This window comes from Meles meles, chromosome 3 (genome assembly GCF_922984935.1).
Source record: "Meles meles chromosome 3, mMelMel3.1 paternal haplotype, whole genome shotgun sequence".
In the NCBI taxonomy this organism is placed as follows: domain Eukaryota; kingdom Metazoa; phylum Chordata; class Mammalia; order Carnivora; family Mustelidae; genus Meles; species Meles meles.
Window position 1 is genome coordinate 62923861 of NC_060068.1, and position 24662 is coordinate 62948522.

The following is a 24662-nucleotide window of genomic DNA, read 5'->3' on the forward strand; positions in this document are numbered from 1 at the left end:
CTCAGGGTCCTGGGATCGAGCCCTGCATCGGGCGCTCTGCTCAGCGGAGAGCCTGTTTCCCCCTCTCTCTCTGCCTGCCTCTCTGCCTACTTGTGATCTCTGTCAAATAATCAAATAAAATATTTAAAAAAACAAAACAGGATTCCAATGACAGGTAAACAATGACTCATCTAGGAATGAAGTGGATCCCTCTTTGGGGGAGAACAGGCAGATCTACTTTCCGCCAGAAGACCTACTTGAGGCACCGACTTACACCCCAGCGTTGACATAACAGAGATAATAAGGTTCACTGCGATAGGATGTTAAGTACGTGATATTACAAGAGATGAGAAGAGGGAGAGCACTTCTGAGACGTGTGTTAGAAGATGGTTAGGAAAGCCTTCACAGAAGAGAATGAAACTATTATTTACTGCGGTGTCATCAACAGGGAGGTGGGGACCACAGAATCTCCCATGTGCCAGAAAGGGCGACAGGTGCTCAGCGTATCTTCAAGAAATCCTAGGAGGTAACCATTATTATCTGCATTTTATAAATGAGAAAAGTACGGTTCAGAGAAGTTAGGTAACTTATCAAAGTTTTCACAGTTAAGAAATAGCAGGGCTTGGATTTGAGTACAGATATGACAGTGATGCCCATGAACTTTGCTATAATGAATGGACTCCCCTTTCTCCAAAAATTAAAATATTTGGATTAAAAAAAGAGAGAGAGAAAGTGGGGTGCCTGGTTGGCTCAGTGGGTTAAAGCCTCTGCCTTCGGCTTAGGTCATGATCCTAGGGTCCTGGGATCGAGCCCTGCATCGGGATCGAGCCCCGCATCGGGCTCTCTGCTCAGCAGGGAGCCTGCTTTCCCCCCCTCTCTCTGCCTGCCTCTCTGCCTACTTGTGATCTCTCTCTCTGTCAAATAAATGAATAAAATCTTTTAAAAAAATTTTAAAAAAAGAGAAAGAGGCTGAAACAGGACAGTCATTCCAGGCAAGCAAAACAGCGTGAGCAAGACTCAGAGTTGGGAAGAGATACTCAGTCCTAAGTGCAGCAGGCGAAATGAAGGGAAGTACTGCAAAAGGAGGCAGTCTGAACACCACCTGTGGGAAACAGGAGGATTCCATCTCAATGTTCGCGAAATATATTAAAAGGGACACATACACTTAAGATAAAAATAGAAGTCTCAGCTCCTCTTGCTCTGGGAAGTGGAGAGCACATAAAGTTTTGGCCTCTGATGCAACATGTGGGCAAACCTCAAAATAAACATCCACACGTTGCCTGGCAACCGCAACAGCCAGGGCTCATGCCTGAGCTAAATCCAGGCCAGAGATTATGGAAGTTTTGGCCACACCCTGTGAGCGTCTGAATATAAGTTCTGACACTGGGCCACCCCAAGCGGCTGGAAAAAAAATCCACAAAACGCACGAAGTTGAACTTTGGGTACAAGGCAATTTTCACTCCTTTGCACACTCCAGTTTTCCAGTGTTTTTTTGTTTTGTTTTCCTTTTTGGAATGATAATTATTTTGTGAGCAAAGGAAAGGGCAAACTACAGAGACCTGTTCAGTCATTGAAAAGTAATGGAAAGGTAGCTTTTTTTCTAAAGCTGTGTTCATGCTTCTAGGGAACCTAGCTGCTTTTCTTGATGCATGAAATAATTCCAACTGAGTCTGACTTTGCCCAAGATAAAGCAGAGAGGTTAGACCTGGAAAAGACAGCCCAGTTTCTTCTTCTTTTTTTTTTTTTTTTAAAGATTTTATTTATTTATTTGACAGAGAGAGAGAAGGAGAGATCACAAGTAGGCAGAGAGGCAGGCGGGGCGTGGGGGGGGGAGCGGGAAGCAGGCTCCCTTCTGAGCAGGGAGCCCCATGTGATGCTGGATCCCAGGACCTTGAGATCATGACCTGAGCCGAAGGCAGAGGTTTTAACCCACTAGCCACCCAGGTGCCCCCCATTTTCTTCTTCTTATCCCACCCTAGAAGGTTGTCTGTGCAGGATTTTCATAAAACCGTGAGTCAAGCAATTTCAGTGTAATAAAAGATCCGTAATAAACAGTGAGGAAGACTGACTGCTCTTGACAAGCTGTGTGACCTTGAGTTTTAACCCCCGTGGAACACGGTTTCCTCATCAGTAAGCTGTCAGGCTTGAGAATTCTATACTTCATCAACTCTGATATTCTATGCTGTAATGACGTGAAGCTTATTAAATAATATACCCAGTGAGAGATGTTCAAATGGGAAATAGGGGCATTTAGCCTCTGGAGTCCCACACACCTGGGGTCTAATTCCAGCTGTGTAACTTCAACAAGCTGCTCAACTTTTCCAAACATGAGTTTTCAATTTGTTAAATGGGTATAAAAACGGTAAGTGTTAAATAAGGGTATGTTTATAAAGTGGCTCCTAGCACAAGGTGATTTACCTTGTGAATCATTGATTCAAATCAGTGATTTTTTAAAATTATGTTAATACCAACAGCCTCAAAAGTTTCTCCTTCTTCAGTCTCATTATGGTAGAAGCATGTTCTGTGGTGACCACTGCCTTGAGAAGTTAAGCACAAATGTTATTTACCTTTCTTGAGGAAAAAAGGGTACTATTATTTGACATTATGAAATTTTCTTTGGATTCAATCTATGTTCTAGATCTACAGTCTAAGCAATATGGGAACAGGAATCTTGGTAGTAGGAGCACAGATTTTTACAAATCCTAAAAGATTATGTGCTCATTAATGCATATATGATTACCGATGGGATGATTATTATATATAAAAAAATATTCTAAGCTCTGCTGAACGACTGTCTCAGAGCCTTTCAGCTTGGCTTCCATTGGGTTTTCAAATTCATTCCTTTGCTGTAGACCTAGTGGAGAGTGAGGGGACATGAGAAATTTGCTAAGTCCTCGTGCTATAAAACCAACTTCCAACCTCAATCTCTACAAGGATGACAGACTCTAACAGGAAACGAGAAGGAGTTTATGAAGAACCAGTCATGTGGGAACTGAGATATGGGCCTGTTATGGACCATCAAGCTTCCCACTGATGCATGTTCTTAATAAGAAGCCTTAAAAATAAGAACTGTAACAAAGGTGCCTTGTCCCAGCCGATTTTCAAATAACCAAAATGAAAATGTAACTTGACAACAAATGTCATTCCAGAAACCGTATAAGCAAAACAAATTCACAAATGTCTGCAGACGGAAGTTTAATCTTTTCCAATATTAAAGAGGTAGTGTTGTTTAGTGGTTAGGAGAATGGCTCTGTAGGCAGACTCCTCTGAGTTTGAATGCCAGCTCTGCTACCAGTCGTGTGAATTTGAGCAAATTCCTTAACTGCTCTGCACTCAGTTGCTTTGTCTATAAAACAGGAATAATAACAACAGTGCCTTTCACTGCATTCTCCCACTCTGCCCTAGGAAAAAAATTCAATGAGATACAAAAATGGATTTTAAAGTAAGATTCTTTTGAAACTGATGTAAATTGATCATTTGAATTGATGAACACTGCTGCTTGCCTAAGTAAAAAGTTCTGTATTTCCTACATGATAAGGGACTTCTCAGTTATGTACTAATCTGCAATTTAAAAATTTCGTATTCAAAAATGGCTAATTTATCCCTTCTCTGTTGCCTCCTTAAACGTCTAAAGAAACTCTGTCAACAAAACTATTATTTTTTTAATTCCAGTGTACAATACTCTCTTTCACACAAGCAGGAAACCTTAGCCATCAGAGAATTCCAACCGTATTAAGATATTGAGTATAACAATAGAGAACACAATATCGATTTCTAGTGCTTTTTTGAATTTAGATACACATTCATCTCTCAGTTATTTAAACTACCTAGGTATAAACTACTGAGAGGAAGATTTTATAAGACCAGCCTACTGAACAGAACATTAGAATCAAATAAAACCTTGCTATCTGTGTGACCCAGGCTAAATTAATCTCTCTGAGCCTTAGTCTTCTCATTTATAAATTTGTCCTCATACCCTCTTACCTAGTTGCAAAGTATGCAAGCAACTCTTTAAAATTTTTTAAAGTTTATTCTTTTTAGTAATCTCTATACCCAATGTGGGGCTCAAACTCATGACCCCAAATCAAGAGTCACGTGGTCTTCCGACTGGGACAGCAAGGTGCCCCACAAAATTTGTAACTCTTAAGAGGATAAAATGAAACCCTATGTAAGTTACTTAGCACAGTAGTTGTTTGATAAATCAATAAATGGTTAGTTTCTTTCTCTTTCTGTTTATTTTTAAATATATGGATCCTGGAGATACATACATGCTACTGGACCTAATCCCTCCCCCAGATCATTCTAGAATTATTTTCAGATTATTAGCACTAGCTAGAATGTTCTTTGTTAAGCTTTTATTTATTTCCTGTTGACTGTCCCTCCGTTTTGAATAGCAAATAAGCTTTCAGTTCGCTCATCTGTAGGAGAATGTGGAGAAGTTATACATGCACAGAGAAGATGTGGTTTATCACCAGTTCAACTGGAAATCAATTGGGGTATTGTGCAAAGATTTTAATTGCAAATATGTACATCACTGTTCATCACACTCAATCTTTGGAAATATCTGAAGAAATATACAAATATGACTGTCAGAAGGACAAAAGAAGGAAATAATTCTTATTTGCAAGGCTAGGAATCCTGTCTCACCACAAGAACATTATTTGAGAATAATTCAGTACCAATCACTGCAATAATTAAAAGATTCTTGAAGGCAAAAGAAGCCTCAAACTCAATAGCCAAAAGAAGTTAACCTTACCTTTTGGATCTCTGAATATTCTGCAAGGGGGTACAATGTTTCTTAGTGACATAGACACTTTATGGCTAAAATCCCATACAATGATTAATTACTTGACTGTCAAGTTTATAGTAAGATAGCATATGGATGATAAGTTAGGGTTTTTTGTTTTGTTTTGTTTTTTGTTAAAGTCGTTGTGCAGACATATTATTTCATTTCTCTTTCACCTAGGAGTGGAATTATTGGATCACATGGTAAATTTACATTTTTTTTAAATTAACACATAATGTATTATTTGTTTCAGGGGTACAGGTCTGTGATTCATCAATCTTACACAATTCATAGCACTCGCCATAGTGATACTTTAGTTTTATGATACTGCTAGGGAAAAACAATCACTAATTTGAACCATTCAAACTTTATGCAAAATAAATAGGAATGTGCAATAATTTAAACATTTTGTACTAAAAATGTGCATAATGTTTGCTGGCAGTCAAAGTTATGTCAGACCACTGGGCAATGTAACTTGCCAAGCTTTAACAGCTTAGTTCAGTATTTCCAGGCAATATTGGGGTGGGGGGATGGGAGACAGTGAACACTCAGAAGCCTCTGAAAGGGAAAGGGTGGGAGGAAGAGGGAAGAAGGCGTGTACACCGAAAAGCTGTAAGCCTCTCAGGGGATTCTGAAACTCCTTGATACTGAGAGAATCACTGCTTTAAATAGTTTAAAACAAGATGGCCTTACAGTAGGTCAGAGAAATAACCAACTGTTTTCTACCACCTATAATCCACTGGCATTTTTCCTGGTGGCAAACTTTGTCCCTTTCATTGGGTCAGAAGGAACAGACTACATAAAATACTAGGATAGATTCACAAAATTATTTGTCAAAAATATTTCCCAAACAGTTTTTAAAAGAAGATTTTTGGTGTTGATAATGCCAGCCCAAGTTAATGAAGAGCTTAGATGTTCCCTAAAAAGACAGCCCCACAATACCTCAAGAATACCTGTCCACTCCAATCCATGTATTCGAAAACCCAGGGCCACTTGATCCTTGGGATGATGCCTACATCATCTTCCTCTCTAAGACAAGAGTTTGCAGTAGACATCACCCATCCCAGTACTGCTATAGGCAGGTCTTCTGGACCAACAGGAAAACTAATGCTGTACACATCCAGTACGCAGCTCGGCTGTAAGTAGATATACATATTTTTTTTTGTATACACACACACACATACACATATACACACACAGACTTAAACATACATATGAAAAGGATCCAATTCTCAAATGACTAAGTGAATTTTTAGAAAACAGTATTTGTCTACCTTTGTAGATTGGGGTCTAAAATTCAAACGAAAATATGTGCTAGGTGATGCCAAGGAGTCTGTCTGGTCAGTATGAAGAGAGTGTAATGGGCTTTGTGACCAAGTAGAACATAGATTCCCCATCTAAATGCTTTCAAACATTTAAAATACATTGTGCATGCCTAAAACTATTAGTCCAAATTCTGATGGAAGAAGCCCTTTCTATGCCGGGTACACAGGAAGAAATACTGGGTAAATTTTGACATAAAAAAATTAAAGACAGAGATAAACAAAGAGATAGTGAATATAAAAGAGAAGTTAAGAATCCTGGAAGATAAAAATTATGGCCAGTTCAGTTTCCTGCTGTACACCAAGCCCTCTGATACATAAAGAAAGTATCATGAAAAGATGCACGTGTCAAAGCATGCAAAGTACTGTTACATATTGGTATGAGAATATTTACATTCCAGGATTCTGATGATGACTCGCTACAGGAATGGAGTTATAGCAAAATATTTTATTTGCCACGCTGGATATAAACACAATTTCCTATTTTCATGATTAAGGAAGAAATATAAAAAGCACATGTAGCTGAAAAATGTACATATAATTCTACTCCCCACTCCTTCCTCTGGCCACCCTCTTAGTATATAGGTAATAGAGAAACCCTACGCCACAGACTGAGACCCTGGTTCCTCTGTAGGAACAGGGATCTCTGCCCCCTCCACTAACAGCTCTGTTCAGTGCAGCTCCGAGGGCTCCGAGGGCTGGTTTAGGTCCTCATACTTCTATCGCTTGTGTGGGGGACCTCAACCCAGCACAGAATCCAGACAGTTTAAAAAATCCAAAGCTGGCCTCCATCTCCTACAGCAATTTTGAGCAATTTACTTTTCCCCAACTGGAATTGGTCTAGGCCCTTGCTTGTGGGTCATGAACACTAACCAGGCAGTTCATGAGGAAACTTCAGTAAGATTCAGAAGTCTGAGCTCCCGTGCACAGCTAGAATTTTTAGTAAATTCACTGAGATTGTACTGCCTTGCTAACATCAGAGGAAGACTACTTCTAGAAGGGCTCTGGAGAGACCAACTTACTTCTTAGAACGGTGGTTATCAGATTTTACAGATGTACAAATTTATCTCGAGAGTTCATGAAGGCATGGATTCCTCGTTGATTCTGACTGGGTAAATCGGAGGGAGAGCCTTGGAAATTTCCATTTTTAAATAAGTATCCCAGGTGAATCTGATGCACATACTCTCCAGACTACACATCATGAAAACTATCTTAGAGAATTTCAAGGGGGTGCAACATATACTAGGTCAAGGATTAGGAGAGCCCCAGGGCTGCCGATTAGCCTGGAATTACCTTATTGGCCTGCATTCTCTGTCTGAAGACCAATAACCTTTCCTTTAGAGTGCTTCAACAAATCTCTTCAATTAAGGATCCTTTGCTTAGATGACAGTTACAATCTTCTTTCCTTAGACGGAACTATTTACTTTTCCCCAAATGCCAAATTGGTTGGTCCGGTTTAAGTAGAACACACACAGTCTATGTTCTCCTGTCTACATATTTCTCTTTGTAGCTTCTTTTTCATTATACCTTACAATGCTCTCATTTTGGAAACTAGATGAATCTGGAATGTATGTCTTAGCACCAATGTGTCTGACTTTATAACAAGAACATATTTAATCCTATAGTTTTTCTGACATACTGAATCATCTGCATACTAGAAAAGTACAATGGTTTTCACAAACAATCGCACTTCATGTTTTCTATGTAAAGAGCTTTTTAAAATAAAAACGTTAGGGGCACCTGGGTGGCTCAGTGGGTTAAGCCTCTGCCTTCAGTCCAGGTCATGATCTCGGGGTCCTAGGAATGAGCCCCGCATCAGGCTCTCTGCTCAGCAGGAAGCTTGCTTTCCCCTCTCTCTCTGCCTACTTGTGATCTCTCCCTCTGTGTCAAATAAATAAATAAATAAATCTTTAAAAAATAAATAAAATAAAAATATAAAAACTTTAGGGGTGTCTATGTGGCTTCATTGTTTGAGCAGGTTGAGCATCTGCCTTTGGCTTGGTCACCACTGAGCATCTGCCTTGGGCTTCAGTCATGATTCCAGGTTCTTGGGATTGAGCCCCTTATCCCAGTGGCAGGCCACCTGCTCAGCAGAGAGCCTGCTTCTCCCTCTCATTTGCTCCCCAACCCCCCCCCCCACCAAGTGCATAAATAAAATCCTTTTTTTAAAAAAAATGTTAGCTACTCAGTGTTTCTCAACAGGGTACTTACTGGCATTTGGGCTGACAATTCTTAAGTACGCAGGACTGTCTCGTTCCCAGTGAATGCTAGGGCATCACCAAAAGCACGCTCATGTATTTAAATATACCTTTTAATAGGGTGCTACCTCCCCTGGTTAAGAACGAGTGAGCTAAACTATATTTATGGAAAGACATAATTGCTCAAACCCATTATTTCTGATATCTAAGGGTACTTTACAACATCTCTTAAGACATGCTAACTTCTGAACAAGACCATATACTTTGGTCCATTGGTCCATATACCATTGGAGATCTGCACATAATCCTGTTAGCAAAGTGATGTTGTTTTCCTAGTGCCCACCTACCTACACTAGGCAGTAATAAATCATCAGAAAGTAACCATAATTGGTTTTAGAACAAGAAGAGATCAGCATAATCTGTATGAGAATAGGGTGGTAAGAGTTATTACTACATTTAGTGAAAACTACTATGTTCTACAGGTTAGCTGAGTACTTCACATTACGTGATGATAATGCAGCCATGAGGTCGAAACTCTTATCATACCCATTTTACAGATTAAGAAAGTAAGAGCCTGACCTCTTACCTACCACACTGCATTGTTTCTTAGGACATATTTAACAGCTCTCTATAAAATATTTTCCCAGGGCATGAAAAGTTATCATATTGTAAAGTCTCATTTGGTTACATAGTCTCAATTCGCTCTGTTACTTCTGTTCTTAGAATGCCAGCTTCTTGCTATACTGTGTCCCTTGAATACAGGATCCAAATATTTGTTTCCCCACAGCATCTACCATGGTTATTTCTACATAATAAGTGCTCAATAAATATTTCTTGAATTGAAAAATAAGACTGGTTTTATCAAGTGAAAAAAGATCAAGAGGAACCCTTCTTTGATCAATTCTGAGAACAATTAAGGAACTGAATTCACCACCAATACTATACAACCAACTCTTCTCATGCACTGGGAATCTTTTTTAAAATCATGTGAACTGAGCCACAGCTAACATTTATACTTGAATGTGCTGTTTCATAAACACTGTCGTGCAGTCTGCAAAGCTCACTTTTGTATAATCGATACCAAGGGTCCTTGCTGTGCATACGTGGATTCCCACTCCACCCCGATTGCTATTGGCCACTTTCTCCATTAGTCAGCAGATGTAGCCTTTCCAACTTCAGCATGATTTTGCTAAATTTCACTACTTTAATACTATACTGTCTTCTAGAATCCCGACATCACTCCCTTCCCACCACATTCCTAGCAACAAATACCCTTTTAAATACTGAAAAATCAGTGTGCAAAAGCTGAATTCACGGCCGACAAACAAAACATCAGGAAGAGACACTCGATAGTTACTCACTAGAAAAAACAGTTTCCCCCTTTGAACAGCAGGTGCCACTCCTTACTGACCTCTGCAATGCAGAGGTTTTCACTCAACAACACACCTCGTACAGCAGAAACTTTCCGGAGTGGCTGACTGAGCATTCTGGTTCCTCTGATGTATAGGTGGGTTACTAGAAGACTAGTCAGAGAACCGAAGGTCTTGCCCCTTAAGAAGTTTCTCCTAAACTCTGCCTAGTTTTCTCAAGCTGTAAAACAGGAATAAAGAATTTGCCTCTTGCCTGTTCCTGAGGAACACCGGGACCCTAACAGTGCAGACGAGATTGGTAAATCTCTGTGAAACCACCTTGCATTCTTGAAAGACAAAGTACCTCTCAGGGATGTTATCTGACCACAGTCTCAGGTTGTGTTCAAGGAAATAGAACCAAAACATGTTACAACATATGCCACACCACACCCTGTATGTATCAGGTACGTGGAAAGGTTATACAGAGTGAGCTCACTCTCTAAAACGGAGGTCAGCACAGTAGTGAGGGCAGGGCTGGGGGGGTCGGGGGGGGGGGGGCTGGGGAGGTCCTAACCTTAAAAATGCCAAACCAAATAGAGCTGCTGCTTTTCTTCTTTGCTGGTTTTTCCAGGTCACACAAATCCCTGGTTTTGTAAGCCAACCGCGCGCGTCCGGTCACCAGAAACATTACAGCTGAAAAGCCAGCAACAGAGTTACCGTCCGGGAGGGAGGGAGGGAGGGAGGGAAAGGTGCATAAGTAACACAATGTAACTTAGAGCCCATGTGGAAAGAAATGCATCTTCGGAGTCAAGAGACTAGTAAGAACGCAGGTTCAAGCCGGGAAGCCAGACGCGGGGTGCGAATGTGCGCAGGGCCGGGCGCGAAGGGGGCGGCTCAGGCCGCTCGCCTGGGAAGCAGACGCGGCCTTGGAGGACAGCGGCCGAAATCAGTACTCACTCTGCGTCCCACTCCCCGGGCCCAGAGACTTCCGCTGGGTTTTCAGGCGGTTTGCATTCCTGGCTGGGCTCAGCCCCCGCGGTTTCTGCTTAGAGCCCCAGCCCGCAGAGAGCACGGGGCGGGGCGGTCCCGGGACGCGACGCACGCCGCTCCCCGCCCTCCTCCCACCGCGGCGCCGCCCCGGAGCTCCCCGCGGGTCTGCGGAGGGAGGTGTTGGGTCTGCGGAAGGAGGCGTCCGCTCTGCCCACTCGTCTCGGGCAGGCCTCCCGGAAGCCGGCTCACTTATTAAGGCCGCCTGGGATGCGGGCCGCGCGCAGTGCGCACAGCGCCTGCTGATGGCAGCAGTCACCCGGTGACTCCAACCTGTCACCCGGTGACTCCACCAGAATAAGGGAGGCAAGAGGGGCACTCTTACAAATACATGGCTCCAAATATCTTTTTTAAACTATAAAACAAATTAAGAATGACCACCAGCAGGGATTCATCCTGCTGATCATCTCAAATAGTATAATGCATCTCAAATAGTATAATGGATATTTTAAAGAGCAGTTTAACTGAGTCAAACTTCCACTAAATTATAGCACATAATATATTACAGTGATTAAAACTATCAAAATAAATAATCAGAAAAATGGATTTTAAACCAAGGAATAAAATAAGGATTCATAGGTCCGTACTATATAAATTCATGAATGAATGAATGAAAAGGTTCTAGAAGAATGGCAATTACTTAAATACAGAATGATCGTGTTCATAGAAAAGAGTTATGAAATTTTAAAAGAAATATGGAAAGCCAACTCTTCCCAAAGCTGCAAAGTAGTCACAAGAAAAACTCTGGACACTGTGCCCAGGGTGTGTCTGGAGGAGGTGGTGGTCAGTGATTGGGGAGCAGAGACCTCAGGCCTAGCTAGTGACAGCTGAGCAATGACTCAGTGCTGCAGGCAGCCAAGGCTGAGGTGACCGCCAGCTGGCATGAAAAAGGCAGAGAGCTCCTCTGCACAGCTTTGTACCCACAGCAAACAGAGTAGGTGGGGTCCCTCCACTTCCTCTGCAAGGTGTTCCTCACAGTTACCTCATTAGTTTTCATTTTTGTTTTCTATTAAGTAAAGCTGTTGAAGTAAGACCCTTTCTAACTCTAATATTTTATAATTTCGTGAACAGAAGACCTTGTCCTTAAAATTATTCTCCATGAAAATACAGCTTAAAAATTCCCTTTTTTAGGGGCGCCTGTGTGGCTCTGTTGGTTAAGCCTCTGCCTTCAGCTCAGGTCATGATGCCGGGGTCTGGAACTGAGCCCCCCATTGGGCTCCCTGCTCAGTGGGGCCCTGCTTCTCCCTCTGCCTCTGTCCCCCTCCCCTCTGGGGCTTGTGCTCTTTCATTCCACCAGCTCTCTCTCTCTCTCTAAAATAAATAAGGCTTTTTAAAAAATTTCTTTTTTATCATTAGTATTTTCTTTCCTTTTATTTTTTTTTTAACTAAACTTCAGCTCGCTTGGGTTTCACTGACATTCACTTCCTCCTATGACAAACAGCACAGTGTGACTTATCTGAGCCACACCCCAATGGGATGAGTCCTGGGTACCACAGCCCCTAGCGTTAGGCAGCACATCTCCCTCAGTGGAGGTGAGTGATTCTGTGCTCCTGAAGAGTACAGATGAGTAATTATGTGTTACGAAATAAAATTTTCAATCTTATCCAGCGGTTCATGTAGAAAGAGGCATCTTTTCTTACACAGGAAGAGGAACTTTATTACTTCTTGATGTGCTTTGGCTGCCCCAGTCCCCGAGGTTCATCCTTTCTCCCAGTGTGGTCCTCAGGTCATCTGCATCTGAAACACCTAGGGGTAGGTATTCACTATATAAAGCCCTGGGCCTTACCCTACCCTCTTGAATCAGCATTCTTGGCTTGGAACCTGCGAATCTGTATTCAAACCAGTTTCTCCAATCACCGTTGAGGTAATCTAAGGGACAGGTGGTCTAAATGACCCACCATAAAGAACAATTCAGCATCCTTGCTACCCAATGTGCTTGCCAGGCCGGCAGGATCAACAGCAACAAGGAGCTCGTTAGAAAAGCAGAATCCCAGTCTCACTGCAGACTTCTTGAATCAGAATCCTCATTTTAATAAAACCTCACTGAGTCGATGTGAATATTAAAATATGAGACTTACTGCTCTGAATCTTGTTTTCCAAACATTGGTTACTTGTGCATGGCCTGTCATATTTGTAATAGGCTATAAATGTATTACATTTATTTAATATTTTAAAGATTTATTTATTTATTTATTTGACAGACAGAGGTCACAAGTAGGTGGAGAGGCAGGCAGAGAGAGACAGAGAGAGAGAGGAGGAAGCAGGCTCCCTGCCAAGCAGAGGGCCCGATGCGGAGCTCGATCCCAGGACCCTGGGCTCATGACCTGAGCCGAAGGCAGAGGCTTTAACCCACTGAGCCACAGGCACGCCTACTTAATATTTTAAAAAATAGATTTACGGGGCACCTGGGTGGCTCAGTGGGTTAAAGCCTCTGCCTTTGGCTCAGGTCATGATCTCAGGGTCCTGGGATCAAGCCCCGAATCGGGCTCTCTGCTCGGCGGGGAGCCTGCTTCCCTTTCTCTCTCTCTCTGCCTACTTGTGATCTCTGTGTCAAATAAATAAATAAAATCTTTAAAAAAAAAAAAAAAAGGAATGAGACTGGAAGTGAGCAACGGGAAGAGACCACTGCCCACCAAGAAATCTGTGACTGACAAGGCGTATGTGTTGCCACGATTGGCAGGGCAGAGTTTCTGGTATCCGGTCCAAAGGTGTTAGCTGCTCGAGCTGTGGTGGCAGCAGAAGCAGCTCCCGTGGTGTGTCAGGGCATTGTTCTTAGCTGTGAAACTTTACATTCCTGTTGCTGGAGTCTTCTGGATCTTTCCACAAGCTACCCCTGCTATCCTTAAGAAATTCTTTTTGGGTTTGAAACACTGGAAATATATATATTTATTTATTTGTTTGTTTGTTTGTTTGTTTGAGAGAGAGTGCGAGAGAGAGCATGCTCAGAGAGGAGAGGGAGAAGTAGGGCCCCCCCCCCCAACTCCCCGCCAAGCAGGGAGCCTGCCGTGGGACTCGATTCCAGGATCCCAGGATCATGAGCTGAGCTCAAAGCAGATGCGTAACCGACTGAGCCACCCAGGCGCTCCAACAGACATATTCTTAATAGTTTCTGCAGCCACATTCCTAACAGAAGTTCAACCTCAATTTCCCTGCCTGAACAGGAGGTGGTTACAACACATACACCTCAGAACTCTGCCCACAACACAACCTCATGACTGCGTATGGATCACAACTCTTTTCATACTGGCATTAATAAAAACATGAATCAGGGACGCCTGGGTGGCTCAGCCAAACCTGGTTTGGCTCAGGTTATGATCCCAGTGTCCTGGGATCGAGTCCCACATCGGGCTCCTTGCTTGGCGGGGAGCCTGCTTCTCTCTCTGCCTCTGCCTGCTTGTGCTCTCTCTCTCTCTCTCTCTCTGACAAATAAATAAATAAAATTAAATTAAAAATAAACATGAATAATTTCTGCAGCCTCATTAGTCCTTGTTATTAATTCATCAAAAATCAAATATTAAGCACTCAACATCTTACAATAATTATTTGGACTTAGGAAGACCTGTGCCACTTAAGCACTTCGGGTCTTCCAAGCCCAGAACTGCACGTCAGAAGTGGTATTACTTGAGCACATAATTACTCATTTTGTGAGAATGCTCATAAAACAGTTCTGCAAAACATGGTAACCATTCTATACCACACAGCTTATGAGTAACTTCAAATGAGATGTTTAACTTTTCAGACAGATTGTAAAGTTTTCTTTATAATGATAAAATTATCATTTATTTTACCTTTTAAGTCCAATGTGTCAAGAATCAAGAAAACCAAGACTAATTCTCAAAGCCAATTATATCTACTATTTTGTCTCATCATGTGTCAGGGTAATATGATGTTGCCTGTGTGTGTTTTAAGAATTAACTGTATAATAAAATGTTTCAAGTGATCACAAATGGTATTACCCCCAGCTTTTCTCAATGATGCATGGGAATGACTTTTTCTTTAAAGTGATGATCATGCTGGAGCACCTGTGATGGCTCGGCTGGTTAAGTGTCCAACTCTTGACTTAGGCTCAGGTCATGATTTCAGTGTCCTGAGATTGAGCCTCAAGTCAGGCTCATACTCAGTGGGGAGTCTGCTTGAGATTGTCTCTCTCTCTCCCTCTCTCTCTCTCTCAAATAGAGAAATAAACCCTTCATAGTGATCAGGATGCTTAGTCAAAGCCCTTTCAATCAGGCATCAAAAGAAGAAATAAGCAAATATATATATATACTTCCAATACTCTATAAATGTTAAGATAGTAAGATAGAAAGGAGTGAAGAATCAAACCCCAGGGAAACTAATATTCAGGAAACTGGTGAAGCAAAGCAAATCAGGAATCTAAACTGAGAAATTGTAACAGGAGAGAGAATAATGTAGGCAGGGAGATGACAATGTTTCAGAACCTAAGGAAGGAATGTCAAGCTTGACATTAAACAAACACTAAACATGTGGCTAAAATGTCTCCACCTCCCAGCTATGCCCCCCTCCCTCAGCTTCCTGAGGCAGAGCAGGGTTTGGGGGAGATGTCAAATTTTTTTGTAACTGCAGAATGATTGGATGATAACTTTGTGTGTTTAAAAAAAAAAAAAAAAAAAAGACAGAAAAGGGACTGACTACTTCCTATGGCTAACTTCCAAGAGAAAACCAGGTGTGATTTTCTGTAATGTACTAACCACCACCCTGCCCAAGTGTTCAGATGATTCCAAAATTTGGAAATCACCTGCAGACGACCCACTAAATCTCATAGGGCTGGGGTTTCCAAATCAGGCTTCTTATTTTTAGAGGCGTGATTTAAGCGTGAGTTAAATAAAAGTACTTTTAAGACAGGACATAGTTGGAAAATCTTTGTTAGTTCCAGACATCGAAACAACAGATTATGAGGCTAACAAGAATAGGCACAGCAGAGAGACATTTTCCCAGCACTTACTAAATGCCAGGTTCAGGGCTAAGAGTTTTATATATTTTGTCTTTATTTTATTTAAGCCTCTTGGCAGATATGTCAAGAAAAGTCCTATCCCCGTTTTAGGAAGGCTCAGTGGGCCTAGGTCAACTTGCTAGTAATAAGTGGCAAAGAGGCAGGTCAGGTTTGTTTGGCTATGAAGAAGACCTCTGCCCCATACTGAGAATGGATGCTGTAGTGTCCCCAAGTCAGTTCAACTCTGGCCATCTTCTCATTTCTCAGCTGGACTTTGGTTTGGGCACCTTTTAGGGCTCCAAGAAGCACTAAAATATAAACCCTTAACCGAGCAAGCAACCTATATGAGAAAGTCTGCAGACCTCCATAGGAAAGCCACCAGTTTTAACGGAAAGATGCTTATTTAAAATAGTTGTATAGGGGCACCTGGGTGGCTCAGTGGGTTAAAGCCTCTGCCTTCGGCTCAGGTCATGACCCCAGCATCCTGGGATAGAGCCCCGTATCGGGCTCTCTGCTCAGTGGAGAGCCTGCTTTTCTTCCTCTCTCTCGCTGTCTGCCTCTCTGCCTACTTGTGATCTCTGTCAAATAAATAAATAAAATCTTTAAAAAAATAAAATAAAATAGTTGTATAGACAGTTCTGAAGTAAGTTAAGGTTTTTGATCATCTCAGACATACTGGAAGACCACAAGTTGAAATGGGCCGAACATAAATACTTTTAAAGACTGAAAACTACTAGCTAAAACTGTAGTTTTTTCATTTTGAAATATGTTCTTTCAGTGATTTTTATAAGTTGCAAGGCTCCCAAGTGCTGTATTACCAACGAATGCTCAGTTAGAGCATCTGAGGTTCAGCAGTGTTGAGGATCCTGTACGAACAGGAAACCTGGGTTTGAACCCTACCTCCATCCTACTGGCTTTGCAATCTTGTCAAGGATGCTTAACCTCCCAGAGCCCTGGTTTCCTCAGGTATAAAGGAATAACAACTACAACATTGTGAGGAGATTACATAAGATAATTACATAGAGCATTTAGCAGAGAGCCTGGTGTGGCTAATGTGCATGAAGAGAATCTGAGTTATTTTCTGAAGAGGTGAAAGCATTATATTTCTACTCCCAGTATATGTCAAAGTCCAGTATTATTTATAGATATTATGATAATAATACTGATTGGACACTTACAATATAACAAGAAAAATTAAAGCATAAATGGTTTTACTAGGTTTTAAATCACTCAAATCATTATTAAGAAATGACATTCCTCCCCTTTCCCCCCAGCATAGAAATGATATTTTGTTCAAAACTTATTCACCTGAAGACTAGGAGTTTTTTCATCTTCAAGAAATGACTGACTTGGGTGCCTGGGTGGCTCAGTTGGTTAGGCTACTGCCTTTGGCTCAGGTCATGATCCTGGAGTTCTGGGATCGAGTCCCATATCGGACTTCCCCTGCTCTGCAGGGAGCCTGCTTCTCCCTCTCCCTCTGCCTCTCCCCTGCTTGTGCTCTCTCTCTCTCTCTCTCTCTCTCTCTCTCTGTGTCAAATAAATAAATAAAATCTTAAAAAAAAAAAAAAAAAGGAAATGACTGACCTTGGTGGCCGGGGCTGTTCCACCAGCATGGGTTCTGGAAGGCTGACTGCTCTCAAGGCTTGTTGTTTTTTTCTTAAAAATAAAAAAGTATTAGTTTCAATGGGAGAACTGTCCTACCAATGTAGACAAGGCAAATTTTCATATCAATACAAATATCTTCTCAACCAACCTTCAGACTAATACGCCAGTAAGCACACACAAAAATAAATACGTTTTTAAATTTTTCACATCTTTGCCTGAAGGCCATATAAGCATTGAAAGGGAAGAGGAAGTTGACCAAATCCCAGTTGCTCAATAATCAGTGCTTCTGGAGAACTGCAAAACTCCTCACACGGGCAGTTGCCATTTCCTCCATGGAGCACATCTGGAAACAACATCCTTCTTATGGTGCTGGAGAGAGCTGTGTTTAGTACAATCTCCAGGTGGATGATTTAGCAGTTAGCATCAAAGATGTAATTCTATTTCTAAAAATTGATCTCAGGGAAATAAGACGACAGAGAGCAAAAGCCTTTTTTCTTCAAAGATATTCATCACAGTATGATCATGTCAAAAAAGCCGAACACAATATAGGTAATAATAATGAATGTTTACTGACCACTTACCATGTGCCAGAAAATGATTCTATCAGAATAATACGATGCTACAATATAATAATAGAGTAACAATGCTTTAGTAAGAGTACCTATTTAGAGCATTATTGTAAGTACTCTTAAGTGTTTTAAGTACAATGTGTACCATGTGTCATAATTTAATCATTACAGTAATCAATACATTGCTGGTACTATTTGTTATCCTCATTTTATGGGTAAGGAGACTGAGGAACAGGATGAGTACATAACGCGGCCATTGCCACAACTGGTTAAAAAAAAAAAATAGCATGTCTGCTTCAGACCCTATAGTCTTCCCTGTCTGGACTGCCTCCCACGATAGTGGGTTGTGTTATGGACATCTACGGGATGAAGTACCATGCAGTTACTAAAAAATCTTGCTTAGAAGAACATTTCATTAAATGAAAACATATTCCGCATATTTTATATAAAGAAAAATCAGCTTATAAAATAGTATGGACAGTATGATCAACTGAAGTTCATATGAGGTTATCTTCTGATGGTGCAGTTGAGAGCAATTTTAATAAAAATATTCTTCTTGGGGTGCCTGGGTGGCTCAGTGGTTAAGTGTTTGCCTTCAGCCCAGGTCATTATCCCAAGGTCCTGGGATCGAGCCCCCCATTGGGCTCCCTGCTCAGTAAGGAGTCTGCTTCTCCCTCTCCCACTTCCCATGCTTGTGTTCCCTCTCTCACTGTGTCTCTCTCTGTCAAATGAATAAATAAAATCTTTAAAAAATAAAAAAAATTCTTCTTTGTGCTTTTTTGCATTTTCTTATATAAGTACACTGTTTCAACTGACAAAAGAACAATAAATGGAGGGCAGAGAAAGGGAAAGGTAAAATATAAAGCTTCTTTCTCAACAAGGCCTATCTCTCACAAAGATCCGTGCTAAGATCCGTACTTCAGAAAGGCAAGCTTACAAACTAGAAAGTTTTATAATGCCAAGTGACGAGATTATGCTCCAAAAGCTAAAATGTGTGTAAGATGTACTATAGGAACTAAATATAGGAGGGACAGTGCTGCTGTTACATAGATATAACAAAGTTATCTGTCACTACAGTACTGTCTTTTTTAAAATATATAATTGAGAGCAATCTGGCTTAATTCTTTGACATTTAGCAAGATTTGTATTTTTTTGAAAATTCCCTCCATGGTCTCTTGGGCTGACGCCTTCTTTTCCTTCAGGTTAAATACTGCCTCAGGAAGCAGAAAAGTCAAAACTTAGCTTTCTGTCCTCAGAGTTTCAGCCTTCTATATCCATGGCTGACCACACCCAGAGCACTTCCGGAAGGTCACCGTAGTGCTCGCTTAGGCAGCACATATATTAAAACCAGAAGGTCACCGTAGCGGCAGGCTGGACACATGCTCATGAACTGCGTATCCCAAGAGGCCTCAGCGGCATCTGGAGGAGTCCCAGGCTCCCAGGCATCATGCTGACTAAAGTCTTTCCCAAACATACATGCAGCACCCTTGGCCAAGGGAAGAAAAAGTCTTGGATAAATGAGATAGAAATAAAAGAGGCTGTGAAAAAGCTAGAATCGTGACTGCGGTAGGGGAGTTGGTGAAAGGAGAGAATGGCCTAAACTGAATCCAAATCACAGGTCTCTTTTCAAAATATAAAGTATACGAACAAATAGCTTCTGAAAGCCATATTGCATGGATTTGGTGTAAGGGGGGTGGACTTTCTGAGAAATAAAGACAAGAATACAGCAATGGGGTCATTGATTTCAACCTCACTGTGCACTTCACAAAAACAAGATGATTTCCGAGAGTGATGTGTGCTGTTAAGGCAATGAAACAGGGTCATGGAACAGAGAGTGGCTGGTTGAAGCTAGCTCCAGACAGCATACACAAAGAAACGACATTTGATTGAGACCGGACTACACATAACACAAACTATGGGACGCGGGAGGGGAGGCATTCTAGATGGACAGACTCACATGCACAAAGGTCCTAAGAAAAACAGAAAAAACGTTAGTGCAGGTGAAGCAGGGCGGGCCTGGGCATGTACGATAGGAGATGAAACAAGACGCCGGGTGAAGATATGTAAGCTAAAGGAATGCAAGGTTAGGAAGGCCCTGGAGTCCAGTATGTTTGAGATCATCGGTTTTCTCTAGATAGAGCCTGCTTCCTGATCTTCTCTGGTGACCATCTAGCCCTCATGAGTCCTCCCTTATCTCCAGCTGAAAAATCTCAAAGTCCTCTGGCTTCATGTCACCTTGTGTTAGTCATGCAGGCATCTTCTTCACCCTCATGCCCTCGGCCGCCTACCATCAGCAGTGGCCCCTGGAAATCCTACTCTGGCCTGGGCACCAGTCCTAACTGGTTAGGTCTGCATATCCACGAACTACTGATAAGGCTGGATCCACCCTCAGAAAGAAGAGAATTCACCCACTCACAGTAAGAAACTCTCACCATGGGGCTCCTGGGTGGCTCAGTGGGTTAAAGCCCCTGCCTTCAGCTCAGGTCAGGACCCAGGGTCCTGGGATCGAGTCCTGCATCCGGCTCTCTGCTCAGCAGGGAGCCTGCTTCCACCTCTTTCTCTCTGCCTACTTGTGATCTCTGTCAAATAAATAAATAAAATCTTAAAAAAAAAAAAAAAAGGAAACTCTCACCACAAGCTCATCTGGCTATGACTCTGCATTTCCCAACACACAGTCTCTGAAAGATTAAGACATTAAATGGGGATGCCAATACTATAATGACCCAAATTTTGAGTCACATTATTTTTTTTTCATGTCCATAAATCCATAGACTAAAGGCCATCAAGAAGATTTTTCCTTGCCAACCAATCCCAGCCCTTGTGATGTTTACGAGCACTTCCTCGTTTAACTTAAGTTTTATAGAAATGAAGTGATCAGGAAGAGACTACCCCTTATCCCTTCCATCAGGTCACAGGCCTGGCTGAGTCATTCCCTCCTTGTAGCTGATGGAGCAGGCTGCAAGGCCTCAATCGTAATGACTGACAGAGCGTGTGTGACCTCCTGGGCAGTGCTGAGTGTCTACAGGCCATTTCCATGGACTAGGAATCCACATGTCCTTTAAAGCAGCCTCTCCTACCTCTGAAAGCGGCTCAGAATCTGCCAACCAAGAGACCCGCAAAAGAGGCATGCCGTGCTTGAGCTCAGTGAATACACAGATTAGATCACTTCTATCTGCAGGGGTAGAAAGGTATGAAAAGGATGAATTATATACCATTTTTCTATGTCTGCCATAGTTCATGATACAGATTTTTATTAAATGAGTCAGATCGAGTCTCAAAAACTGTTTCCAAAGCATTCACAATGTTCCAAGAGCCAGGCAAAGAGTGGCTGTGTCACCATCTCCCAGAATCTCAGGAAAGGCCCCGAGGGAAGCCTCATGTTGTCCTGAGACTCAGTGACCACAAAGAAAGGTGTCAGCTTCCCTAGAGTAAAGGCTCTATCTTTTGATTTGTGTGACCAGAATCCTGGCTCCACCAAAGGCCCACTGAGACCATGCGCATGTGTATGCACATTTTTTTTTAACATATAATGTATTATTAGCCCCAGGAGTACAGGTCTGTGAATCGCCAGGTTTACACACTTCACAGCATTCACCATAGTGTATGCACATTTCTAAGCACTATTTTTCTCATCTGAAAAAAGAAATAACTGTACCCACATCTAAGACAGAAGAGGATCAAAGGAGATGAGGAACGGTCTGAGGTCTGTGGCCCACAGTTTGGAAATCCCTGCTCTAGATTTGGGTCTCTAGACTAGAGACCCAAAATTCTTGATCGAGTAGGAATGGAAGAGGCTGGCCTCTCCAACAGGAATCCCAATAGGCCTAGTTTTACCTCATGAGGAATCTTAGTGCCTGCTGAGAATTTTCCATGAGCTTTTAATTACATAATCAGGAAAAAAACATTTTCTTTCGTTAGAAAAAGGTAATTTTTTTCTTAGGACTGGCCACGATTCTAATAATGGACACCAGTGAGTTATCTGGGAACAGTTTGATCCTCTTGTTATGTAATCAGAAAAAAATATTTTCTTTCGTTAGAAAAAGGTAATTTTTTTCTTAGGACTGGCCACGATTCTAATAATGGACACCAGTGAGTTATCGGGGAACAGTTTGATCCTCTTGAAGTTTGCTTTCAGGCATTGTTAGTTTGCACGAACGCAGCCTTCAAAGTAGGACTAGTTTTTCTTTTTTCAATACAGAGATGATACCCTTCTGAGTACTCTATCCAGTGACTGGTGGGAACATGACATACTCCTAAGGCCCGTGTGTGCTCTGGGGATTACATGAAGGTATAAATGTGAGGCACATGGCCCACAGCCAGACACAGCACGATTACTCACTAAATGCTGGCTAAAGGGGGGCCCCAGGGGCTACTTACAGGGTGAATGCTGGAAACGCTCTCTCTTAAGTGAGGCCTGCTAGGGTCCCAGCAGCAGGTGCTGCGGGCCTGGCACCAGACGCCAAAGACGAGGTGGACAGCTGCTGACATTGTTAGACATGTCCCGTGTGTGTGTGTGTGGGGGGGGGGGGGGTGATGCAGGGTCAAGAAATTGACAGGAACAGACATGACCTCAGTGTGTTTCCTGAGAGCTGCAAGGACCCTTTTGAGGCACCCGAAAGTGTCAGACGTCAAGATACTGCAGAGACGATTTCAATAGTTTTGTTGCACATTGAAATAGTGGCAGACTACCTGGAAAGCAGTACAACTCATTAGTACCTCAACAAATGAGTAAGTCAGTGACCAGGCTTATGAATGAGAAACACCTAACAACCCACCTTCAAAACTGTGCTCAAACACCTTCAGAGTCAAGGAAGGAACTTAAGTTTGTAAGCTGGGCCACTTGCTCCTTTCAAATCCAAGTTATACTTATGAAGTCTGTACATAAGGAAATGGGGATTTAAAAATAAAGGCAATCCAGATCCCAAAAGAAGGATCCTTTTTTGTTCCTACCCTGAACAACTAAAGAACTCCCAGAGAATAATATGAAATAGTGGTTTCAGACATGGGACACCAGGCAGCACTGGATGTTCCCTGACCAGGAAACGAGTGAAGGCAACCCTAGGACGGCCCCAGCTTCCTGCCTGGAGACGTTTCCAGGCTGCATGAACATGGAAAACATGGAATGTGGAGGAGGAGCCCAGGCAGAAGCCATCGATCTCTGTGGGTTGAGGAGGTAGAGCCTGTAGTTCCAAAGACCAAGGGGCCTTACGGGGTTCACAGAGAAAGCACCAGAAAGAAGAGAGCAGCAAGAGAGAGCTCCAGGGGTCTGCATGCGTGTGTCTGGGAAGAAACCCCAAGTCTGAGTCACGAACACCAGAAGGAGCAGAGGTACAACCCAGAGACCAGGAATAGAGTGTGTTTGCAGCTGTCAGAATCATCGGTAGAGTCCACAGAAGGACAAGTTAGTCCCGCTCTAAAGGCTGCTCGGGTCCAGCCACACAAAGCTTAAAAGCAAACCTTAAGGGCGCCTGGGTGGCTCAGTGGGTTAAGCCTCTGCCTTCGGCTCAGGTCGTGATCCCAGGGTCCTGGGATCGAGCCCTGCAGCGGGCTCTCTGCTCAGCGGGGAGCCTGCTTCCTCCCCTCTCTCTCTGCCTGCCTCTCTGCCTACTTGTGCTCTCTGTCTGTCAAATAAATAAATAAAATCTTAAAAAAAAAAAAAGTGGTAGCAAATATTCCCTGGGGAGTCCCTAATTAGCAGGTTAGGGGATTCTCTAGCTTACAATGGTCTATAAGTAACAGATCAAATATTTTATGTAACAAATTTTTGAGCCCACAGATACATAAGAACTTTTGCATTAAAAGAATATTGAAACCCTCAAAGGTTCAACGTGGCTGCTGACATACTCAAATCATTTCTCAAGATATTTTTGAATATCTGTTCATTGAACTGTTTTCAGAAACTGCAACACACTATTTGATTATCCTTAGATGCAAAACAAACATTTATCCTCTAAATGGAGGATAACTTTCTGAAACTCCCAAAAGTTAATCAGATTCACATGTGGTAATTATGAGACGGCTATTGAACTGGATGATACTGATTGATTTTAGTGGGGGGGGGGGGGGACCACTGAGGAAGAGATGAAATTCTTCTGTGCCCTGAATATAAAAGTGGAATTAGTTTCAGCACTGTTTGAACAATGGAAAACATCTTAACTATATAAATTTTCAGGTTACCACTGGATTTCATCTTATTGAATGAGGCCACCAATTTCTTTCCTTTTTAATACCTCTTGCAAAGGGATACTTCTTAAAATCACCGGAGGGCGGGTGGGGGGACAGGAAATGAAGGGTACATTTATCATGATGAGAACTGAATAATATACAGAATTGTTGAATCATACTGTCTGTCACCTGAAACTAGTAAAACACTGTATGCCAATTACACTTCAATAAAAAGATCAGTATAAGAAAGATGAGGTCAGAGATTAAGTGATGGTTTTATTTCCTTTTTTAGCATTTTCTAATCAGGGCATTTTTAGATCAGTGGTTTCTTAGACTTGATGAAATGTACTAGTTTTCAGGATAAACACTCTCATTAAAATATCTGTTTTGACATATTTGTTAACAAATCAGTTCTATTACTTAATAGTTACCCTATAAAATGACAAGAAGTATTGTGTTTCCACATGAAAACACATGCTAAATTGGAAAACAGTATCTGGGAAATGACTGCCTTTCAAAAGGGTAGGCAGATTCCCCAACACTAGCAATTACAAAGCTTGACTTTTATCTACAAATGTTCCTTTATACCATGGTTGTAAATAGTGTACAAATAAGAACAGGTTGCCTTTATTACCAAAAGAAATGTAAATGTATGCTACCACAAATGCAATGCAATAAACAGGATATGTTA

At 41.9% G+C, this 24662-nt stretch overlaps 1 protein-coding gene across 14 annotated transcripts in view; it reads right to left on the reverse strand.

Moving 5' to 3' along the window:
• CAST (calpastatin) overlaps nucleotides 1–24662 on the reverse strand; it is a 111238-nt gene that overhangs the window by 61992 nt on the left and 24584 nt on the right. For 10 of the 14 annotated variants that reach the window (XM_045999846.1, XM_045999845.1, XM_045999844.1 and 7 more), the window contains one exon: nucleotides 17217–17288. The exons of 2 other annotated variants lie outside the window; for them this stretch is intronic. In XM_045999846.1, the coding sequence (XP_045855802.1) occupies nucleotides 17217–17288 (72 nt within the window). Of the gene's footprint in view, nucleotides 1–10591; nucleotides 10774–17216; nucleotides 17289–24662 lie in introns of those variants that run through there. 2 more of the 14 variants (XM_045999853.1, XM_045999857.1) reach the window with 2 other exon arrangements.